Raw genomic sequence first — 17475 nt, 5'->3', positions numbered from 1 at the left:
CACATGGCCCCAGGAAAGGGATGGAATAGGACCCCCAGTTGAGAATCACTGAATGAAAAGGAAATCTCTCTCCCCTCACCCTGCTCCTTGGGGCTTCCATCTAAAAGCAGCTACCTACCACTTTGTTGAGTGTTTCCAGAGAGATTCTAGGCATATACAGAGCCATGTGTACGGCCTCATTGTTTGTTTGTTTGTTTTGCCTCATTATTTTTAAAGGCTGCAGAATATTCTGTTATTTGTTTGTATCATAGTTTACTTGACCAATCCCTGGTGAATGAACATCACTGCTTTTAACTCTGGTTCTCATCAGGAATGGTGTGGGGTGTGATTTTGCCCCTATTGGGGCATTTGGCAATATCTGGAAACATTTTTACTTGTCACAAATGGTGGGGGAGTGCGCCTGGCATCTAGCGGTTAGAGACTCAGGATCTTCCTCAACGTTCTACAATGCACAGCATAGGACAGCCCCTACGACAAAGAATTAACCAGCCCAAAATGTCACAAGTGCTGAAGCTGAGAAGCCCTGTTTTAATTGGTCTTCTGCCTGTCTTTCCTCTCTCTGATTAGGTCATTCATTGCTCCTGTACTAAGAAGCTACCCCTGCCGTCCCCCCAGCCCCAGTTCCAGTGTCTGAAGAATAAACACTCTTTGGCCAAGCTGTTAGGAGCCCTCTTTAACCATCCTTACAGCCTGCTACTCTATATACTATGTCCTTCAAAAAAAATATTTTTCTGTGGTTTCAACCAAGTCCCATTCCCCTCCAACACTGGCCGCAAGCATCTATCTCATCGCACAGCTGAAAGCAGCCAGAAAGTTCAAAAAGGGTTTATGAAAAGCTAAGGAGGTGACCACAGAGAAATGAGCACAGCGTCAGCTGGCAACGTGGCGTCTCTGTCCAGGACTCCTAGGCCCAGTTTTGTCCCACCGGCCATGGTATCGTGGGGAAGAGGCTTGTCCAGGTCTCCGTCTGCCCAGCCCCCGTCCACCTCCACGTGGCCTTAGCACCGTTGAGGACCCCTCCCCTCGAGAGTCTCTCAGGGGAACATTCTTAAGGTCCAAATTTAAAAAGATGCCCAGCTCCCCATCCTGCTCAGTTTGCAGAGGACACCAGTTCTTCCCCAGCTGGTTGGCACTGGGATGACCACTCCCTCCGGCAGAAGTAACCCTCTGCCCCAGTAGGCTAAGCCTCCTCCTTGGAAGCCCTGTGAGATAATCCTATCTCAAAACAACACAACCGTAACACTAACACACACATAGAGTTACCATTTGGCCAGAAGAAGAGTATTTCCTCAGAGAAATTTATTAGGTCGGTGCAAAAGTAATTGTGGTTTAAAAGGTTAAAAATAATTGTGAAAACTGCAATTACTTTTGCACCAACCTAATAGCAACTATCTATTAAAAACACACTTTTCACATCAATTTATGTAAAATCCACTGAAAGCTACTAATCGTTTTATCATTATTTTGTTAAGTTTTTATAAATCTCTATTGCATGTTTAAGGCAATGTTCAAAATTGTTATAAATCAGATTTTATTAGGATAAATATTTATATAAAATAAAAAGATCATTGACTAAGCTTTAGAAATTACTTTGGTCAAACAGAAAGCTTGGCTTTTGTGTTGTTGTTGTACTATTGTTATGAGTGTGTCTGGAAAAACTAACTGGACCCCTTCAGTTTCTAACATAATTGTATTTGTTTAAGTCAAGGTATGGCCCAAACTGTAGTTTTTTGAAATAGTGTTTGACACAAATCTTATCTGTATGCCAGAGCCACATGCATCAATCAGCTTTTTTAAAAAAACAAAACAAAAACAAAGAAACAAACTAAAAACATACATCAGTTTTATGGTTAGAAAAGTATCATAAGACCTAGAAAACAGCCACTGCTCCCTAAGAAAATGTTGTTTATGGGAAGGCTTGTCTTTACGCCCCAGTAACTTTCCTTTTCAGTCAGTCTTCAGACAGACAGCTTTTGGGAGTTTGCCGGAGAGCGGCTCTCATTCTGCCAGGTTAGGGCTTATCGCTTTTGGACAGAGGCCACCACAGTCATCTTGCACCCTGCGTCATGTCCCACTCAGCCATCATTAAGTGGCTTGTTTTTCTATTCGATACTTTGGCCTTAGTAAATTTTTGATAAAGGACAAAATTGGAAGGACTTAACCTATGTCCTATGTCTTTCCTCCAACAGTCTATAGAATGAGAAGCGTTTTTAGGAGACAAGAAATAGCTCTCTCCAATCTCTTCCTCCCAAAAGAACCGCTGAAGTTGCAGGACCTTGGGCTAGAAAGAGGAAGTGTGTGCTTAACTCACAGTTTTTCGAGTGTTCGTCGGGAGGTTAGACTGTGCATTTTCCTGCCCAGGACTGGTTTGGAGCCAGCGAACATCAATAAATGAGCGTGCCAACCAATGTGTATGACGTCACCAATAAATGAGCATGCCAACCAATGTGTATGACGTCACCAGTATATGAACCTGCCAACCAGTGTGCACGATGCCACCCCAGTGGCTTCAGCCCTTGTGCAGTAATTTCTCTTGTCTGAACAAACTTAGAGATGACACTGTTTCTGTGCTTTCCACCAGGTCCAAGGTTGGCATCGAAAAGCCACCTCTTGTGGCTTTTTATTGGTCCCGGTTTTGGAAGGTCCCTTTGCTCTGCCCAGTTACCTGTATGGCGATCCGCTCCGAGCCCAGCTCTTCATCCCACTCAACATCAGCTGTCTGCTCAAGGAGGGCAGTGAGCACCTGTTTGACAGTAAGAGCTACTCCTCTCGGGGGGTTCTGTCTCTTTCCCCCAAGGACACCTCTGTAGGTTCTCTAATCCATACAGGCTAACGCATAGAGGCCGAAAGGATCTGGGTTTTCATCCTCATCCCTCACTTAGTAGCTGGGAAACCCTGGATAAGTCACTTAATGTCTCTGGGTCTCAAATTCCTTATTCCTCAAATGGGGGCGTTTAGAGCTGCTTTGTAACTGAGACCCTTGCAAGGCCTGGAGCAGAATGGTGGTTGGAAGAGGGTGTGGTACTCCGTAAATCACAAGCAGCCCTGGTCTTTTCCCCACACCGTCCTTCCTTTCTATGCTCCAACCTGACTGGTTTGGGCTGCGGGAATTTGAACCTCACAGGAGGCTTGAATCTGCCATTCCTTGCAAAAAAGCTGAGAAAGGGAGGCAATGAAAGCAAAACAGGAAACAGTGTCCTATTGTGCAAAGCTGTGGTGTGTCAGCACCTGGAACACTGCACATGGCCGGAGCCCTGCGTCTCAAGGGAGACAGAGCAGGAGGAGGCTCGTAGGAGGACGGCAGTCAGAGCCCTTCCCTAGGAACACTGTTGTCAGTCTGAAAGGGAGAGCCCAGGGGGCCGACACCATCCGCTGTGCCACCCTCGTCCACCGTAACTGAGGGCATGTGTAGGACAGTGCAAGCATGTATGTCACTTCACGCAGCGTGGAACTTCTTATTCCCAAGCTCATTGTGCTGCATTGGCTTTCAATGCACTCACAGGTGAACTTTTTTAAAAATGGAAAGCTAGAGTTGCTGCTAATACATTAGGAGTCCCTTTAGTTTCTCAGATATAGACGTTATCAATGTGAAAGGAAAAACTTTGGATGGAAGGGAGATGCTTTCTTCTGTGCCCTTGGAAGTCTGTCGTGGTTGGTGGCAGAGGACCGGCCCAGAGGGTGAGAGGTTTCACCAGGTCGGGGAGGCCCAGCAGTGTTCCTCTGCTTTGCCTGAGACAGGCTGTCCCCAGGGTACAAGCAGTTTTGTTCCAAAGGCTCATTTGTATATTCTTTGTTTACATCTTAGAAAACATTTTTGTATAGAAGCAATGTTTTAAGTGATAGTGGAGCTTCCAGGGAAGCCCCACAGTGATGCTTAGAATTTACAAAGTGTGCCCTCTCTCTCTCTTTCTCTCTTCCTCCCTCGCCCCTCCCTCCCTCCCTCCCTCCCTCCCTCCCTCCCTCCCTCCCTCCCTCCCTCCCTCCCTCCCTCCCTCCCTCCTTCCCTCCTTCTCCCGTGCCCTCACTGTGTGCCTGAGACAGGACCATTTTTACAGTTCTGAAATGCCAGATGACTATGTTCATATCTGATGGTTGTAAGGCAGGCACTACCTCATGCTGCTGTTTTTAATATGTTGAGGGGACAGACTGATCGTCCCCCACACCATCCAAAGACTCTTCTGGGGTTTTCCACCTTGACAGTCACAGCACAGTATTGCTTGCGGGACATTTTTATGTGAGCTGATGGTTTTCCCTGCCAGTTGTAACCCAGTCTTCAAGGCCAGCAGCCTCTGTTTGTTGCCATGGTTACAGCGGAACGAAAGTCCTCGCTTCAAGGAATCAGGGCTTGAATCTAAAAATCGATTTTCTTGCTTCTGTGCCGCTTCTCTTCTGTTATCGCCCCTTCTGATAACAGTGAATTCAAAACCCTTAAAAATTTGCCAAGAATCTGCCGTGTATGTGTCTTTTCCTATTAACACCAGTCTTTCTTCTCTCTTGCTCTTTAGTTGCTCAGAATCCTCAAAGCTATCCTAGATAGAAGATTTCAAATGTGGAAAGAGTAATGGCCACTGCAGGCACCCCTGGTCTTAGGGATGTCTTGTCCCATTGCTGCTTCAGCCCACGGTACCTCAGTCCTGAGCGCAGCCCCAGCCATTGCCAGTTGCTGTCTGACAGGCTGCCCAGCCCCCTTGGTCCTCACACCAGCCCTGAAGAAGGAGCAAGGCTGGACCAAGGACGTGGGCGATGGGGAAGGGCAGTGGTCTGCCTTGCTCCCCTCCCAAGCTGATCACTTGTCCCCAAATCATTTTTATATTTATTTGCTTCAATTTCCCTACCCCTAAAATGGAGCTTATTATATTGCCTTTCCTAGCAGGGAAATGGAAGATTGGTAATAAAAATAAAAATCTTTTTTTTATTCCTTAGAAGCAGGTAACATTCATTTAAAGCTTATCTTCTCTTTTCACTGTAATATCATGCTCCTTTCCGCTTGTGGCATAGGAGGTCATTAGAATGAGTCATATATTGAGTTCTGACAGCTCACACTGGTTGCTGAGGACTCATATTCATCCCCTTTCTAGATGCTGATAGAGCTTGGGGGAAGGGATGCTGAGAACACACGGCTGTCATTTTCTTTAGGAAGTTCCACCTTGGGATGGAGGCTGGTCTTTCTGAAAGTAGGTGGTGTGGAAAAGCAGAGCCTGGGCTCCAGGGGGGAAGAGCTGTCAAAAGTAGTGAGAAGGCTAGACCCAGGGAGAATTACAAACCTTGGGGGCAGAGCTCAACATTTATTCTTTTCCTTTCAGGCTTTGAACCGGAGACATACTGGGATCGAATGCACCTTTTCCAGGAAGCCATCGCACACAGGTTTGTCCCTTAGCAAGAGAGAATAGTGGGAAGGCATCCTTGTTTGTCTTGAATAGCAAGTTACCAAAGCCAAACCCAGTTTGTTTCATTTCTGGGTAAACGGATGTAGTCCACCAATGACCAATTTGCTGCTTGCCTCTGATAGGACCCTGGCTTTGGTTTCAAAGGTAAGCACTGCCTCTTCCTGTGGCTGTTGCTTTTCAGAATGCTTTGCTTTCTTCTTCCAGCTGAGAAGAGAGCAGAGAGCTCCCTTCTTAGCTTCCAACAAAACCCTAAGCCGAGCTATCCAGGCGATGACATGAGGTGAAAAATGATGAAATTTGTCAAGAGCCCCTTGACACATGTTAAAAGGACAGTCAGTAGTTTAAAAGCAATAGATAAGTCAGGAGTGTTTACTGGCACCTAATATGTGCTCCAGGGAAAGCCTTTCCTAGGCTTAGCTGTCCACCCCCAGGACAGTCCAGCCTTGTCTCCAGAACACCACTAACTCAGGGTCCGATTGCTGCGGCTTGTTAATCATGGTGTAAATGAAGCCTCCTGTTCCTGCATCACTAATCCTCCTGCTCCACCTTCTTCACTGTCATATCATCTCCTTATTCAAGTGTCTTCAGCTGTTACCACCCCCACTGTGCACACCGCCTCCCCCCCCCCAGTCGCAGGCTGAAGTCCAAACTCTGCAGCATCTCCTCTCCCAAGTTGGCCCCAGCCTGCCTTAGCCCTTACCCTGCCCTTTTCCTCACAGGCGTAGCTCTGACGCTCAGTCAAGGCTGTGGAGTGAATGCCAGGGCATCTCATTTCCTCCTTCCAGAGGGAGGGGGTGCAATTTGGGGCAGAAGGTAGGGAGTGCAGTGGTCAGTGGAAAGGGCATTGATGTGGGAAGCGGACAAGCCTGGTTCAGCTCCTCCACCAGCATCTGGCTGAGGAACCTTGAGCGAGTCCTGGATCTGCTTCGCCTTCATCTTCTCACCCCTCAGGGGGTTGTTGGGAGGCTTCTGTGATGTTCCTGGCACCTAGTAAGCCCTCAGTAGATAGAAGTTCCTATGAGGAAGACCCCGGCCAACCGACAAGTTGATAAGCAGGTGTGACACTGCTCCCCTCATACTGTCACCGGGCAGTCGTTGCACCTTGCAGGCTGGATACCCTTCGGGACGTGGCCTTTGTTTATGAAATCCGCTTGGTTCTTCACAGCATCCTCCTCCAGCTCCCAGTCATGACTTCTTTCCACTATTGCCCTTTGCTCTTTAGCCTGCTTTTCCAGCCTTCCATTTCCTCATACGTCTCCTGCCCTGCCCCTGTGTATCACTGCTCCGGACTCTGCTGTGTGTCCCTTCACCTAAACCTGCTCCCCTTCCTCACCTAGACCCCTTCCCCTACCTTCCCTCCTAGACCCCCAACCCTTCTATACCTGTCAGTCTTGTTCTATCAGGGATCCCAGGTCCTTCCACTCTGACTCCCTCCTTCCCTTTGGCCCAGTACCCTCTGTCCATCCATCACACTAATTTGGGGGCCCCTGGAGGGCAAGGGCCAGGGCGTGCATTTTTCTCATGTTTGTATCCTTCCACAAGGCCTAGCAAAGTGCCTTGAGCTAAAATGTTCACCATGTAGCTTTCTGCAGAGAGTGGAACTCTAGGTGGCATGTGGCTCTGAAATGAAACAGCCCAGCTCCACCTCCATCTGGGCAGTTGGCATGAAATTAGTACAGACCCTTCTAGGAACTGGAGCTCCTTCCCTCGTGGTCGTCCTGCCTGGTGTGTTCCCCAGATGGACAGCGAGGGGGCCGAGGACCACGTGATTAAATCGTCTTTTTTAAATTAAAGGTCCTTCCTGGTGACCTAAGGAAGAGATAAGGCAGGAATCTGATCAGGCTGATCCACACTGAGTAAATACATGGCTTTGATTGAAAGTGGAGAGGAAGAAAGGCCAAACCCAAAGCCGCTTGTGCAAGGGATAGAATCAGCCTGTAGGTGATGGGGCTTGCAGTGTCGGTCAGCCTGTCGGTTTCATTTGCATACCTGACTTCACATGTTCTCAGTCTGTAATCATCAAATGCCAGGATAAAGCGGACATCTTATACAGAGGCTACAGCATAGCACCTCCCTGAGGAACTCAGTCCAGGAAAAGAGACAGGCATTTTACCTCCTTTAGTTCTGCCGACATCCCTGCCTTCATTCCCTAAAGCCCTCAGACTCAGGGCAGGAGCCATATCTATTAACACGTTCTTTACAGCACTCATCAGCTAGACCTGTAATAAATGTTCTCTGTGGAAATAGCAAAACCAGGAATAGAACAGGCCATAGACGAGAGGTGAACTAGAATAGCCATAGATGAAAAATGGCCCCTCCTGCCTGTTCCCAGAGCACAGCGAAGCAGAGAGCCCCAGCGTAGTGTTTCTCAGTTTTAAGAAAAGAATTTCAATTAAGACACTTCATTTCACTTCAAAGTCTTTATTGAGAACCTACTGTGTGCTTTGGATCATTTTCACTTCAAAGTCTTGAGAACCTACTGTGTGCTTTGTGTGGGAGACATTGAGAAAAGGAAGAGAGGTGTGGCTAAAGTAAATAAAGATAAGGACCGTTTTCTGGAGGACCTGACAGTCTCAAGTATGTGGATAGGCACAGTGGGGAGATCTGATGGGACAGCTGGGGGTTCACAGGAGGGAGAAGGTGGCTGGGCAGAGATGAAGGCTGGATGAGGAAGAGTATGGCCGGTGAGAGGGCTTTCAGCCACCATGGAGATGAAAAGAGGCTGGGCGGGAAAAGATCTGGTGAGCCATTGAAAAAGTAGCGGTTGTGACGTGAGGACAAAAATAAGCAGCCTGAATGTTCCATCTCGAAAGAGATCTTTCCAGATCCCTTTAGCCCAGGCTATCAGAGAGTTCTGTTAGTCACACACTCTCCCCTTGTCCCTTCAGCCAAGTCGGCCCTAATCAGTATCTTCCTGTCCTTCCCTTAGGTTTGGGTTTGTACAAGATAAATATTCTGCGTCTGCTTTTAACTTTCCAGCTGAGAACAAGCCTCAGTACATCCACGTTACAGGTGAGGCACTCGGGGAAAACGGGGGCATGTGGGCCCCTATGGCAGGAGTGTGAGCCCTGGGAGGGGCCTGGCCGTGAGCACGGGGGTTCTTTCCTCACACCAAGCCTATGGCCGCAGAACCACCCCAGCCGACCCCAGGCGCCCTCCTGGTGGCTGCGACACACGTCCCCCCCTCTGCCCTCAGGAACAGTGTTCCTGCAGCTGCCCTACTCCAAGCGCAAGTTCTCCGGGCAGCAGCGGCGACGGCGGAACTCCACCAGCTCCACCAACCAGAACATGTTCTGCGAGGAGCGGGTTGGCTACAACTGGGCCTACAACACCATGCTGACCAAGACGTGGCGCTCCAGCGCCACCGGGGACGAGAAGTTTGCCGATCGGCTGCTGAAGGACTTCACGGATTTCTGCATCAACCGCGACAACCGGCTGGTCACGTTCTGGACGAGCTGCCTGGAGAAAATGCATGCTAGCGCCCCGTGAGGCCCAAGGACGGGGAGGATTCCCGTCTTGCTGCGGATATTCAGCAGTAGTCAGGCTCTGGGCGGCAGACATCAGTTTGCCACCGTCAGCGAGTGGGGGCTCCCGCTGCTGCTTCTTCCCCACAAGTGTTCTTCCACTCGAGGAGGAAGATTTGGGAAGCAGCTAGCACCCAGAGCCCGTGGGAGGCCCAGATAGCCCGTGGGAGGGCTTCAGTGTTGGGGGAGGGGGCAGGCAGCCCCAGTGAATGTCCTCGGAGAGGGGGGCGGCTCCTCTGAGCGTCCTCATCCTGCACCAGCCGTGGGCTATTCGGAGCAGAACCTGTGCTTCCTGCCCAGAAGTATGCACAGGATGTAAGATAATTTTGTGAAATAATGTACCATAGGCTCACACCAACTGTATATACCTGTACATAGCGGAAGCAGGAATAAAGTGCCACGTGCAGCATCTCTGTCCCCAGCCTGGTTCCACAGCAGCAGTCCCACCCTCAGCTGAGAGTTGTGCCCTGTTGCCAGGGCTGTCATGGTCAGTGAGGCAGCCGCAGACGGTGAGGACGGCTTTAGGATTCACCGTCTTGGAGAGTCTGGCTCTGAGTTTACTAAACGGTATCTGTTCACAGTCCCATGGGCCAAAGCAAGGAAAATTTCAGTCAGGCCTAGAGAGCAGGCGGTACAACCTACTAGGACACTGCTGGCTTGTTCACTGGTGCCTGCTGCTAAGTGAGGGAGCCCAGCTGTGGCACGCAGACCTCATGGTGTTCTGAAAAAGACAAATCAAAGGAAAAGCCTCAATTCTAACTGAGGTTTATGAGCCCACTCAGCATGATGCCTCAATCTTAGTGCCCTGCCCTAACCTGCTGCGGGTGTAGGGGGTACTATAGGCCAGAGGGGGACCTGACAGTTACTGCCACTTCTTCCCCCTCCCCCTGTTGACTTATGTCCTTAAGTGCTTGCACATCTATCCACGGCCCTCTGCTGCCACTCTCAGCCTTGCCCTCTTGCCTGGCTAGGAGGGCCTCCTAGCTCGGCTCTGCTTTCACGCCACACCATCCTCCACTGTTTTTAAAAACCACTCTGATGGTGATTGCTACTTACTTAGACCCCTTGTGACTTGAATTTCAAAAATCTTAGACATGGCCCTGCACGGTTTGGTCCCAGGATGTTTCTCCAGCCACCTGGAGCATCGCAGACTCTTTAGCGGTTTCACTCCTTGCACCTGCTGTTCCATGTGCCTAGAACACTGCTCTCCACACCCACTGACTCCCGGTCATCATCCATCAGCTCTTAGATCCTGTCTCTTCTCCAGAGACGTGCTATAGGACGCCCTGTGACATCTTCCCACCGCCCCTGTGCTTCTCTGGCAACACTCGGCTCACTGACGCTCTACATGGCAGGAGTTTGCCTCTTATGTCCATGTCTTTATTCCTAAATGTGCAGCATAATAGTAGGTGCTGGAGAAATGGTTGTTGGCTGAAGGCAGGGATTGAATGAATGAACTCTGGGCTCCAGGGCTGGGCAGCTGGGTGTTGCATCTAAATCTCTCCCCCTCCAGCCTAGTTCCCAAGTTACTTAGTGGAGTAAGTAACCTCATGTATAAAATGCAGCTATTGATGCTGCATGTAGAGTTTTTTGAGAGGACAGTTCTGTTAATATACGTGAAAGTGTACTGGCGGATTCCTGGCATGGAGCAGGTCCTTGATAAAAATCCATTTTCTTTTCCGCCTTCCCTTCCCTCAGACAAAGCTTTGCTCCTTTCTAAGCATCAATATCCTTCAATTATAAAAGGGGAGGCTGTCTCCCAAGGTGGATGGACGATCAAAAGACAGATATATGTGAAAGGACTTGCTGACCAGGCAATAAACAAATGTGGGCTGCTCTCACATCCCCAGGTCGGGAGCCCTCTTTGTAGTCATCTGTGGTCCTCAGTATCCATTATAAGGCCTGCACTCTTTCCTCTTGCAAAGATGACCCAGGAGAAGAAGGCCCAGAGAGTGCTTTGGTGGAAGAAGAGGTGGCTGACAAGTTAAAATGCCAAGTCATTTCAGAGCCGGACCTGAAACACATGCCCTTGAGCCCCACTCCTCCAACTGGCTGCTCCCCCTGCCTCGCTCCTTCCTCTGACCAGCACCCTTCCACCCACCTGTCCAAGCCAGAATCCGGAAGTCGAACTCAATCCTCCTCCATCATCATCTAGTCCTTCCACCTAGCCTTCCTGCTTGTCCCTCGGGCCCACCCACCCCCCTCCATCCCTGGGCCAGAGGGCAGAGCCCAGCCCTGGGGGTGTGTGGTTTGGTTATAGAGGATGTGTCCGTGCTGACTACAAGCGCACCCCCAGGTGTAGACATGTGAATAACCATTTATCGGTAGAGAGAAAAAAGCACTACGCTTGGGCCCAAGAGGACCTGGGTTTAAATTCCAGCCCGGCCATTTAGCTGTGGGAACTAGGGAGAGTTCTGACACTTGAACCTGTTTCCTCACCTATTAAATGGAGATGACGTGGCCTCATCTTTCTCCCCAACCCCTGTAGACACATGCACCTGCACATACACACCTCTGAGTATTGCTCTTCCTGTGCTTGTGACACTAATTATTTGCTGACCCATTTCGGCTCACTAGGCTGAGAAATTCTTCCGGCACACTCCAGTCAATGAGAGTTGAATGAGTGATTTGTTGAGATCAAGAAAGCATAGGGCCTGGCACATGAGAGGGATGCATGAATTGTAAGAAATACCTTAACGGGATCACCCGATCTCGCTCCCAAAATCAAATCGTGGAAGGTACTTATTCATGTTGAGAAATGAGCCCACTAAGGCCAAGATGTGTTACTTGCCTTGGGCCACCCCAGTGCAGGTGGAGATGAGAGCGGTCCAATAAGACAAGATTCTTAGAGCAGAGGGGTTCTCGGAGATACGGTCCAACCTCTTCATTTTCTCCCAGATAAGGAAACAGAGTGACCTGCCCCCTGCTCTAACCAGAAACAGCACAAGGACGCAGGTCCTGCAGCTCCCAGCCCAGTGCCTTTCTAGGCTTTTGGTTAGTCAGTAGCCTGGTGGTTGAGAGGGCAGGCTCAGCAGACAGGTGGCTGGATTCAAACTCTAGCAGCGCCACTTGGCAGCATGTGAACCGACTAAGTTACTGCACCTCTCAGAGCCTTGGTTTTCCTATCTGTAAAATGAGACAATAATACCACCTCATGGGGCCATGAAAATCACAGGAGAGCCAAGCCAATTCCTGGAAGTTTGTGACCCCCTCCCTAAACATTAGCTGTTAGGATGACGATGATGGCCCCGGACTCTGAGCCACAGGAGTTTAGAGAAGGGACTAACCACAGAGGGCCAGAGTGGACAGCATAGTCTTTAAAGAGAAAGTAGCCTTGGGCCTTGTGGGCTATGTAGGAGTCAGAGCAGTCAAGAGGCGGAGCCCATTTTGCTGACTTGGGCTGAAGGGTCTGCTCTCTGGCTGCTGTGGTCGTTCTGCCTTGTCTGGGCCCTAAGAACCTCTTCTTGAAGTTTTTTTCTGTTGGCGGAAGTGCCACGTTGCCAAGAGCAGGAAGAAGGACCTCCTGACCACGGTGCCCCGGCTTCCTTCCCTTGTGAACAGGGTTGTTCCCCGAGGCTGGGCAGCTCTGGAGACATTTCTCAGCCTCGTGGTTGTGTTTGGGGGTACACACAGGCCCCCGTACACCTGGGGCAGCACCAGTTGGCCTCCCGGACTTAGAAATAAATCTGGGGTGAGGAACCACACACGGTACAGGATGCAGAAAAACATGACGGGAAAAGAAATGTGATAGGGTAACACGTCCCTTTACCTAAGGAACTAGGAAAAATCGTGGTTCTCCAATGCTACTGTGCGGGAGCGCCCGCTTAAATCGCAGCTTCCAGAGCCTTCTCCTGAGATTCTGATTTAGGAGGCCTGGGACTCTGCATGTAGACAGACACTCCACGTGACTCTGCTACCAGTGAGTGGTCCATGTGAGAAACCCTGGCCCAGGTTCCTTCTCTGGGCTTCTTCCTGCCTGCTTTACACGCAGTTCTAACCAGCCTGGAAATCTGATTCTCAGACCAAAGCAGATGAGAAGCCGCACACTACAGGCAGCATAGTAGAGGCAGAGAACTCGACAGCAAAGTGAAATGACAACTGACAGCTCAATGGAGAGCTACAAGGACCGCCAGAGGCACAGGACCGCCAACGGCGGAGGAGTTGGGCTAGGAACTGCCAAGTACTACATTGGATAGGCATAAGCCTGTATGAAGTGACCTATCAGAATAATTAAAATGGGAGCTTCAGGTATTAAAAGGAAGAAGTACAGTTAACCCTTGAACAATGTCATAGGTGTTAGGGGAACCGATCCCCCATGAAGTCAAAAACCATGTCATTTAAGTCGACCCTCTGTACACAGATTCCTAGCAACGGCCAAATCCGTGGACGCGAAACCCAGAAAGGATATGGAGAGCTGAACGTATATTGAAAAAAATCTGCATATGAGTGGCCCCGTGCAGTTCAAATGTGTGTTAAGGGTCAACTGTGCATGATATACAGCTGAGACAGCTGAGGTTTTGTTAACGTGGTTAGAAACTGGTGGGAGAGAAAGCTGAATAGAAGCCAATTGACAGGCCGCCTCGGTTACCCAGAAATTTTCAGATACATGAAATAACGGTTACTCTATGTCTTGAGTGTTTCCTGTATGCTGGGCATGTAGCATACTTTACGTGACTTTCATTGTGTAGACTTACCAACCACCATCATACCAGGTGAGACTCAGGGTGGAGCCCCTGACCCCACAGCCAACAGTGGGGCTGGGAATAGACAGCACATCAGTTCCCACCCGGTGTGCTGTCTCCCTCACCTTCGTGATGCTGGGTCAGCGAGGCATCGCCTGCTGCTCTTTCCTGGGGCCCCGGCTGGGAGCTCTGTATTCCTGTCAGCAGATTGTGTTCCATGTGTGGTGCCGCCCTGTTGGGGTGCAGATGTGGCGTAACGTGGACGTGGCCTCACATACAGTCCCTCTGGCAGGGAAGAGCCAGTGACTGAGTGGGGGCCCGTGGCCTTTCCTCTCCCCCAGGCTCCTCTCTGGAAGGCACTGTCTGCTCCTTCCCTTCTGGCCCCCAGCCCCCGACTTCAGCCTGCAGTGCTTCAGGCAGCTCCTGGCCTTCACACATGCCCTAAGTCTTTGTGGGAGCAAAACAGGCACCAAGAACTCAGCCTTTAGAGTTGACCTCCCTCTGTTCCTCAGCGAATCGCACGTAGTCCTTCCAAGAAGAAAATCTCGTCCCCGTGGGGGCAATGGCAGGTGGGGAGTCCCCGTGTAATCCCCAGCGAGCTCCTTTCTCTCTGAGCCCCAGCATTTTCATCTGAACTCAGCTGGCAATGAGTCTGGGAGAAACCTTGGGGGCCACGAGATTTCAGACTTGGCCTTCTCAACAGGAGAGTCCTGGTCAGTCTCTCAGGCCGCTCACGGCATTTGTGACTGGAACTGAGTCTGGGAGCTTCGAGCTGTACCAGATTGCTTCTCCAGGTTCAATTCCCACCTCCCCTTTCATCCTTAAATGTCTTTTAAGAGACAGGAAAATTTGATTTTAAGCCCACAGCATCCCGGGAGAGGAACTTTTCCTAGTGCCTTTGACATTCATCCAAGCCCAGTAGCTCCCATCCTTCCCAGTGTCTGAGAGCATCTGGTTGGCATTAGCAGGTCCTGTCTTGAAAGAGAGACCCCTTTCAAGGCGACATAGTTACCTCCTCAAGCTGTGTGTCCTCAGAACCTGAGTGACACAGCTTGAGAGGGTGGGCAGGGCTCTGCCAGAGGCAAGCCTGTGGAACTTCTGTCCTCTCGCTGTTTCAAAACACACCCCTCTCCTTTTCCAGGCCCCTGGGTACTCCTGGAGGAGAACCAGGAGTTGGCAGGGTTTCTCAACCCGGGGGGGATTTGGACCCCCATTTGAAGGACATTTGGCAATGTCTGGGAGGTGCCACTGGCATCTAATGGATGCTCTTAAACACTACAATATACCGGAAAGCCTCACAACAGAGCATTTATCAGCCCCAAACGTCAGTAGTGTTGAGGTTAATACACCCTGAACTAAATTCTGATCAGGTAAGACGTTCCCTTTCCTCCTGTGACCTGCCACTTGCCCCTGACTGGAGCTCTGCACTCCTCCATGGCTGCCCAATCCCCGATCTCCTGTAGCAATTCCTCTTGGTAGGTTCCAAGATCAGAGTGGCTAAGAGACCTGCTTAGCGCCCCCAAGCAAGTTACAGGCAGAAGCAGGATTCGAATGCTGGTTGTGTTTAGCACTCACGCTATGGCGTGGCTGTTGTGTTTCTTTCCTTGTGTGCACTGCGTGCCTTTCCAATTGCATATACGCTCCTTGTGGACAGAGAGCACAGCTTGCTCACCCTTGTGTCCTGCCCTGTAAGTGCCCATCACACACAGGTGCTCATTTAGAATGGGCTGAATCCATTCATTCAGCCAACATTTATGCAAAGCTGAACCACCGCGGGCGCTGCTCTCTTGGTGAAGGGAAACAGACATGCAGAGCAGCACCTGTGCGATCTCGGCAAGGCCTCTCGTGGGCTGTGTGTGAAGCACTGTGGAAATAGAGGAGGGGGCTGACTGCTGCATGAGGGAGCTGGAGAAGCCTGGGCAAAGGGGCGTTTGGGCTAGGATTTGAAGGCTGTGTAAGAGTTCTGGCTGGTGAAGAGAAGGGGTTGGGGAACGGGTTTCTGGAGGGCGAAAGGGCTTTGGCACCAAACCAAACATGAGAAGGTGACGGCCTGAAAACGGAAGAAAACGGAGGAGAGATATCTCCAAACCTACCCCACCCTGCCTGCCCTTGCAGCAACTGATTTCCAGAGGGAGGTGAATGCTGTGAAGTTGCAGGATGCAGAGGGACAAATGAGTGATTGTCTGGGAGCCCTGATCCAGCCTGAGCCTTGGGGTCACGTCACCAGGAGGGGGGACCTTGCTCACCTGTCAGGCTTTGCTTATCCTGGCTGCAGATCTGGGTAGAACACGCTGAGGCTCCGAGGGGCTGGCCGGCATCTCTGCTGGGAATGATCCTCCTTCCTCATCCCCTCTCTCTTCAGGGAGCCAGAAACCCTGCTCCCATTCACCCTCCATTGCCCCCAGTGACCCCCAATTGAGAACCCCTGGCCACTTCCGTGTGTGACCCTGCACAGGCTCCTGAAATGATGCTGAGCCTGGGGGGTTGGGGTGAGAATGGGGTGATAAGGGCTTTGAACTGTTTTGAGAACTGAACCCCTGCACGGTCAGGTGGAGTCTCTGCTGTTCTTGTCCGATTTCAGCACCAACTACCTGTGTGATCCTGCACAAGTCTGTTTACCTCACTGGACCTCACGTTTGGGGGTGGGGTCATGACAGTGTTTCTTCTGCCTCCTTCAAGGGCTCACAAGGAGGGTCCGATGATGTCAGCTTTGCACCGGTGTCTGGGTGGCGCAAAGTCCCCCATAACTCGAAGGCAGCCCGGTAAACACCCCCTTAATGGAGGCCATCCGAACTTCTGTTTTGAATGTGCCTGGAGGTCGGCCAAGAACCGGGTACATTGCCAACTAGTCAGAAGCTTGGGAAGGGAGGGAAAGAGAGCAGAAGAAAGGTTCCTTTATATTTCTATTCCTGTTATACTGAACCCCAAGCCAGTGTGCGCCCATTGCCCTGCTAGCTCCTGAGGACAGCCCCAAGGGAGGAAAGTGCGTGGTGGTGCCCCTGCTTCTCAGAGGAGAAACCGAGTTGCAGGGAAGTAGAGAGACTTACCCAGCGTAACTGAGCACACACATGGCAGAAGAAGGATTGAGCTCAGGGATTCTCCACCCCAGGGCTCTTCCCTTGGAGAGGAGTTGGGGCGTAGGAGAAAGAAGCCCACCGCGAGTGGCTTCCACAGTGGTGCAGCCACATCTGGGAAGGAGGGAGGGCAGGGCTTGGGGCCGGGGCTCCCTGCACCGTGATGAGGGCCATGTCCACAGGCCCTGCAGTGGCTGCTGACCACACTGGCTACCGTTGGTGGCCAGCACAGGAGCACTCCCTGGGTGGTCTGACACACAGGATGTGTCTCACCTCAAAGCAGAAGTGAAACAGGGCACACTTCCCCTTGCAAGACAGGAGGCAAGTCTGACCATCCTCTCACCACTGTTTCCTGCAGGAACCAGGAAGACTGGCTGCCACTGCTGGGTTCTGATATTGGGGGATGACAGAGAGAAGCCGGCCTGGTCTGGGGACCCACCCCATGTCCACCTCCCACCACACACCTCTTGGGATCTCATTGCACATGCTTCTTTGGGCAGCATCTATGTGATTGGAAGATACAGTTTCTGTCAGGTTTTACGATTCAGACGCGAAGGGAGATGGCCCTTTATGGTCCCCTGTCTCCCAGCAGAATCGCAGCCAGCCTGTCAGTGCAAGAGGGAGATCCATTTATGGTTTATTCGCTCATTCATTCTCCCACCAACAAATAATATTAAGAACCCTCTATGCACCCGGTATTATGTGGATACATGAGAAAGGCTGTAAACACAAAATGACACAGACCACTATTGTTCTGGTTGTGAAATGATACCTATGGTTGTGAAAAGTGCTTCCAAGGCTGAAAAGA

At 50.7% G+C, this 17475-nt stretch overlaps 1 protein-coding gene across 10 annotated transcripts in view; it reads left to right on the top strand.

Annotated features, from left to right (window-relative positions):
- DEPDC5 (DEP domain containing 5, GATOR1 subcomplex subunit) overlaps positions 1-9320 on the top strand; it is a 104356-nt gene extending 95036 nt beyond the window's left edge. For all 10 annotated transcript variants that reach the window (XM_074321842.2, XM_074321841.2, XM_019754263.3 and 7 more), the window contains 4 exons: positions 2582-2753; positions 5304-5364; positions 8317-8399; positions 8584-9320. In XM_074321842.2, coding sequence (XP_074177943.2) covers positions 2582-2753; positions 5304-5364; positions 8317-8399; positions 8584-8876 — 609 coding nt within the window. In that variant the 3' untranslated portion in view covers positions 8877-9320. The remainder of the gene's footprint in view (positions 1-2581; positions 2754-5303; positions 5365-8316; positions 8400-8583) is intronic.
- The last annotated feature ends 8155 nt before the right edge of the window (positions 9321-17475 follow it).

The sequence above is a fragment of the Rhinolophus sinicus genome, chromosome 9 (assembly GCF_057876585.1).
Source record: "Rhinolophus sinicus isolate RSI-liver-muscle chromosome 9, RSI-T2T, whole genome shotgun sequence".
NCBI classification, from domain to species: domain Eukaryota; kingdom Metazoa; phylum Chordata; class Mammalia; order Chiroptera; family Rhinolophidae; genus Rhinolophus; species Rhinolophus sinicus.
Note: the sequence above shows the minus strand (reverse complement) of the source record. Positions and strands in the feature narration are given on the sequence as shown.